The sequence below is a fragment of the Lethenteron reissneri genome, chromosome 68, assembly GCF_015708825.2.
Source record: "Lethenteron reissneri isolate LAM-NWPU_2019-01 chromosome 68, ASM1570882v1, whole genome shotgun sequence".
NCBI classification, from domain to species: Eukaryota; Metazoa; Chordata; class Hyperoartia; order Petromyzontiformes; family Petromyzontidae; genus Lethenteron; species Lethenteron reissneri.
Genome location: NC_083846.1, coordinates 4,806,030 through 4,812,029, shown reverse-complemented (window position 1 = coordinate 4,812,029; position 6,000 = coordinate 4,806,030). Strand labels below are relative to the sequence as shown.

The window sequence follows — 6,000 nt, the reverse complement described above, 5'->3', positions numbered from 1 at the left end:
CCATTCTCGCTTCCAATCACTCACTCACTCACTCCTCCATTCTCGCTTCCAATCACTCACTCACTCCCTTCTCGCTTCCAATCAATCACTCACTCCTCCATTCTCGCTTCCAATCACTCACTCCTCCATTCTCGCTTCCAATCAATCACTCACTCCTCCATTCTCGCTTCCAATCACTCACTCACTCCTCCATTCTCGCTTCCAATCAATCACTCACTCACTCACTCCTCCATTCTCGCTTCCAATCACTCACTCACTCCTCCATTCTCGCTTCCAATCACTCACTCCTCCATTCTCGCTTCCAATCACTCACTCCTCCATTCTCGCTGATCACTCACTCACTCCTCCATTCTCGCTTCCAATCACTCACTCACTCCATCCTCCTCGTCAACTCGCTCTGCTAACCGAATGTCAAGTTGCGGATTTGGGAATTTTGGATGGTGGTGGTGGTGATGGTGGTAGGGGCAGGGTAGAATTTCGCCCGGTTCTTCGGGGAATCTCAGAGGAGACGAACCCACGTTTGTTGAGTTCCACGGTGACTCACTCCCCGGTGGTTTATTTGTATTTATTTATTTTTACTCGGAGGAATTCGAGACGAGATTCCACTGCCCCCCCCCCTCCTCCATTCCTCTGTGGTCGCTGACGCCACATTGCGTCGTTTTATTTTGAGTCTCTTCTTCAAACTCGGGAAAAAAATCATCATCACAACCGTTGTCCTGACTTCAACCGATTAGATCATCCGCGTTGAGTGAAAGCTGCGAGTCCAAGACGTCACCAAGCATCTGATCTACATCTCACATTAGCTCACATCAGCTCACATAAGATCACATCTCACATCACAGCTCTGAGGTCGTGTTGAACCACCGTTATCACCACCACCACCACCGTTCACACCACCACCGTTAGCACCACCACCGTAAGCACACCCACCTCCACTGCTGTTATCACCACCACCGTTAGCACCACCAAAAACACCACCACCACCTCCACCACAACCTTCACTACCATCTTCACTACCACCTCCACCTTCACCACCTCCACCATCGTTAGCACCACCACCTCCGCCACTTCCGCCACCTCCATCACCACCTCCATCACCTCCACCACCTCCACCACCAGCACCACCTCCACCACCTCCACCTCCACCACCTTCACCACCACCTCCACCATCGTTAGCACCACCACCACCTCCACCACCTCCACCACCTCCACTACCTCCACCACCACCACCACCACCTCCACCATCACCTCCACCACCACCTCCACCACCACCACCACCAATGTCGCCGACTGCTGGCTCCTTCGTGGTGTGGGACTACCTGGTGTTCGCGGCCATGCTGCTCATCTCGGCGTCGATCGGAGTCTACTACGCCGTTGTAGCCCGTGGCCAGCAGAGCACGGAGGAGTTCCTGACGGGCGGACGGCAGATGGGAGCCTTGCCCGTGGCGTTGTCTCTCACCGCGAGTTTCATGTCGGCCGTGACGGTGCTGGGCACACCGGCCGAGGTCTACTGCTACGGGGCGATGTTCTGGATTTTCGGATTGACCTACGGCGTGGTGGTGGTGGTCACTGCCGAGGTTTATCTGCCCGTCTTCTATCGTCTGGGCATCACCAGCACCAACGAGGTTTGGCAACCAACCCCCGACCGACCTCTCCCCCCTTCCTTACCTTGTGTGGAGTGGATCGTTGTCGAGCGTGATATCGGTGCCTTCATCAGATGATGATCATGCTTCTCTGGATCTTTCGGTAAAGTCACGTGGGTATGAAATGAAATAAAAATAAAAAATCAAGACGTTTCTATTGCAACACGAGCAATCATCATCAGGTGGGGGAAACACGCAAGAAAACAAACCTTCAGCAAAAAAATGTCTTGCCGTGGGTTTCTCACCTGATGATGATTGCTTGTGTTGCAATCGAAACGTCGTGATTTTTATTTATTTTTGTATTTGTGTTTTATTTTTATACCTACGTGACTTTACCGAAAGAATCAGAGAGTATGAATACCTGCAGTCACGAAAGCTTCAAATCTATGACGATCATGATGATGGTCACCACCATCTGCATGTGCTACGAAGGGATGGATTAGTGCTTTGGAACCATTTGCTCTGAAGAAGGGCCGTTTCCCGAAACGTCACTTATTAAACGTCACTTGTTGAGCGGCGGCGACACCAAATAATCTGCCGACTGATGGCGATCATGGTGACGATCACCACCATCATCTTGATCGCCATCATCGTGATCACCATCGTGATCACCATCATAATAATCATCATCATGATCACTGTCACAATGATCATCATCCTGATCATCATCATCATGATCATCATCATAATGATCATTATCCTGATAACGTCATAATGATCATCATCATCATGATCACCATCATCATGATCACCATCACAATGATCATCATCCTGATCATCGTCATCGTGATCACCGTCACAATGATCATCATCCTGATCATCATCATCATGATCACCATCATAATGATCATCATCCTTATCATCGTCGTAATGATCATCATCATCGTGATCACCGTCACAATGATCATCATCCTGATCATCATCATCATGATCATCATCATGATCACCATCACAACGATCATCATCTTGATCATCATCATCATGATCATCATCATCATGATCACCGTCACAATGATCTGCATCTTGATCATCGTCATCATGATCATCATCATCATGATCACCGTCACAATGATCATCATCTCGATCATCGTCATCATGATCATCATCATCATGATCACCATCACAATGATCATCATCGTGATCATCATCATAATGATCACCATCATCATGATCACTATCATATTGATCATTATCTTGATCATCGTCATCATGATCACCATCATCATGATCACCATCACAATGATCAGCATCTTGATTGAATGAAGGGGGGGGTCGTTAGTTCATCAGGCGCGTGGCAAATTGAACGTCAGCTACATGATGACGACGACGCTGCTGATGATGATGATCAGGAAGATGATCGTTATGATGGTGATCATGGTCGTCGTCATCATGTTAATGATCATTACGACTATCAGGATTCTGATCATTATGATGGTGATCGTCATCATGATGATGATCATTATGGCGATGATCAGGATTCTGATCATTATGATGGTGATCCTCATCATGGTGATGATGATCATTATGATGATGATCAGGATTCTGATCATTATGATGGTGATCGCCATCATGATGATGATCATTATGATGATGATCAGGATTCTGATCATTATGATGGTGATCGCCATCATGGTGATGATCATTATGACGATGATCAGGATTCTGATCATTATGATGGTGATCGTCATCATGGTGATGATGATCATTATGATGATGATCAGGATTCTGATCATTATGATGGTGATCGCCATCATGGTGATGATCATTATGACGATGATCAGGATTCTGATCATTATGATGGTGATCGTCATCATGGTGATGATGATCATTATGATGATGATCAGGATTCTGATCATTATGATGGTGATCGCCATCATGATGATGATCATTATGATGATGATCAGGATTCTGATCATTATGATGGTGATCGTCATCATGGTGATGATCATTATGATGATGATCAGGATTCTGATCATTATGATGGTGATCACCATCATGATGATGATCATTATGGCGATGATCAGGATTCTGATCATTATGATGGTGATCCTCATCATGATGATGATCATTATGATGATGATCAGGATTCTGATCATTATGATGGTGATCGTCATCATGATGATGATCATTATGATGATCAGGATTCTGATCATTATGATGGTGATCCATTATGATGGTGATCGTCATCGTGTTGATGATCATTATGGCGATGATCAGAATTCTGATCATTATGATGGCGATCATGCTGATGGTGATCACGATGATAAAGATGATGATCATTGTGACGGTGATCACGATGATGATCGCGATGACGGCGATCAATATGATGATCAGTATGGTGGTGTGATTGGCCCGTGCCAATCACAGCACCGTGTAGCCGAAACAAGTGACGTTTAATAGGTGGGGAGACAAAGGCGGCCGGGCGTGGTGCTGGCCACCCACCCCCTCGTGTGCCGTGCCGGCCTTCATAGGTGCTCGCTAACAGCACTTCTGTTCAGGCTACACGGGGGATCTTTGTCTTTGACGGTGGTGATGGTGATGATGGTGATGATGGTGGTGATGTTGTGTCGTGTGGCGCGCGCATCAGTACCTGGAGAAGCGCTTCAACAAGACCGTGAGACTCGCGGGCACCTTCATCTACATCATCCAGACGGTGGGAGATGGTGGCGATGATGATGGTGGTGATGGTGGTGGTGATGGTGGTGATGATGGTGGTGATGATGTTGATGATGATGGTGGTGGTGGTGATGATGGTGGTGATGATGTTGATGATGATGGTGGTGATGATGGTGATGATGGTGGTGATGATGGTGATGATGGTGGTGATGATGTTGATGATGATGGTGGTGATGGTGGTGATGATGATGGTGATGATGATGGTGGTGATGATGGTGGTGGTGGTGAGGATGAGTAACTAAGGATAAGAGATGATGGCGACGGTGGTGATGATGATGATGATGGTGGTGGTGATGATGATGGTGGTGATGATGGTGGTGATGATGGTGGTGATGATGATGGTGGTGATGATGATGATGAGTAACTAAGGATACGAGATTATGGCGACGGTGGTGATGATGGCGATGATGATGGTGATGATGGTGGTGGTGATGGTGACAATGGTGGTGATGATGGTGGTGATGATGATGGTGATGATGGTGATGATGATGATGTTGATGATGATGATTCACTTAAAGATACGAGATGATGGCGACAATGATGATGATGATCGTGATGATGATGAGTCACTAAGGATACGAGATGATGGCGATGATGGTGATAATGGTGATGATGATGTTGGTGATGATGATGGTGATGATGATTCACTGAGAGATGATGGTGATGGTGATGATGGTGGTTGAGGTGGTGACATTGATTGTGGTGGCAATGATGAAACTGAACAATAGGTTGAGGATGTTGGTGGTAGTGGTGATGATGATGGTGATGACGGTGTTGATGATGATGGTGATGATGTTGGAGATGATGATGGTGATGATTCACTGAGAATACGAGATGATGGTGGTAGTGGTGATGATGATGACGGTGTTGATGATGATGGTGATGATGTTGGAGATGATGATGGTGATAATGATTCACTGAGAATGCTAGATGATGGTGGTAGTGGTAATGATGATGATGACGGTGTTGATGTTGCTGGTGACGATAATTTAAGGATCGGGTTTGTTGTTCATGACATTGTTGATTGTGGTGGTTATGGTTACGATGGAGGAAGATGTAAAAATAGTTTGATGTTAAGGGTGATGGTGGTAATGGTTACTAAAATGAACAGTACTGTAGTGGTCTGCGTGCCGCGCTACGAACTCGGCATTTTCCGAGTTCGATTCTCGCTCACGACCAACACAGGTCCTGATCCTCCCCTAGGTCGACTCAGCCTCAAACGAGTAACCTGGTGCGATGTGTAATCATCGCAGCCAGGGAGACAAGGCGGTCGGGCGTGGTGCTGGCCACCCACCCCCTCTCGTGTGCCATGCCGGCCTTCATAGCCGATGCCACTCGCTAACAGCACTTGCCCCAAAAGTCTGTTACAGTCTATGCGGAGGGGTTGGGAGAGGAATCTTTGTCTTTGTTTTTTGTTTACCAAAGTAACCACCTCCAACATCGCCACCTTCGCCGTCACGCATGGAGACGGCTGGTGGGTGGTTCATTGTTACAGCCGGTAGGGTGGAACGACCAACAACAGCGATTCGCACACCCAGCCAAGACGCTTATCAGCCCACGGCGCTACCCCCCACCACCCCCCACCACCCCCCACCACCCCCCACCACCCCCCACCACCCCCCCACGTGCATCTCCATCACGGGTCCCGGCCACGGTGACGTTGACACTGAACCCTAGGGGA

General features: G+C 47.6%; 1 protein-coding gene across 1 annotated transcript in view; it reads left to right on the top strand.

Annotated features, from left to right (window-relative positions):
* Positions 1 to 1,180: 1,180 nt before the first annotated feature.
* The window catches only part of LOC133360375 (sodium-coupled monocarboxylate transporter 1-like), a 38,221-nt gene continuing 33,401 nt past the window's right edge, over positions 1,181 to 6,000 (top strand). Inside the window, exons 1-2 of the mRNA XM_061579074.1 lie at positions 1,181 to 1,625; positions 4,231 to 4,296. Coding sequence (XP_061435058.1) covers positions 1,281 to 1,625; positions 4,231 to 4,296 — 411 coding nt within the window. The 5' untranslated portion in view covers positions 1,181 to 1,280. The remainder of the gene's footprint in view (positions 1,626 to 4,230; positions 4,297 to 6,000) is intronic.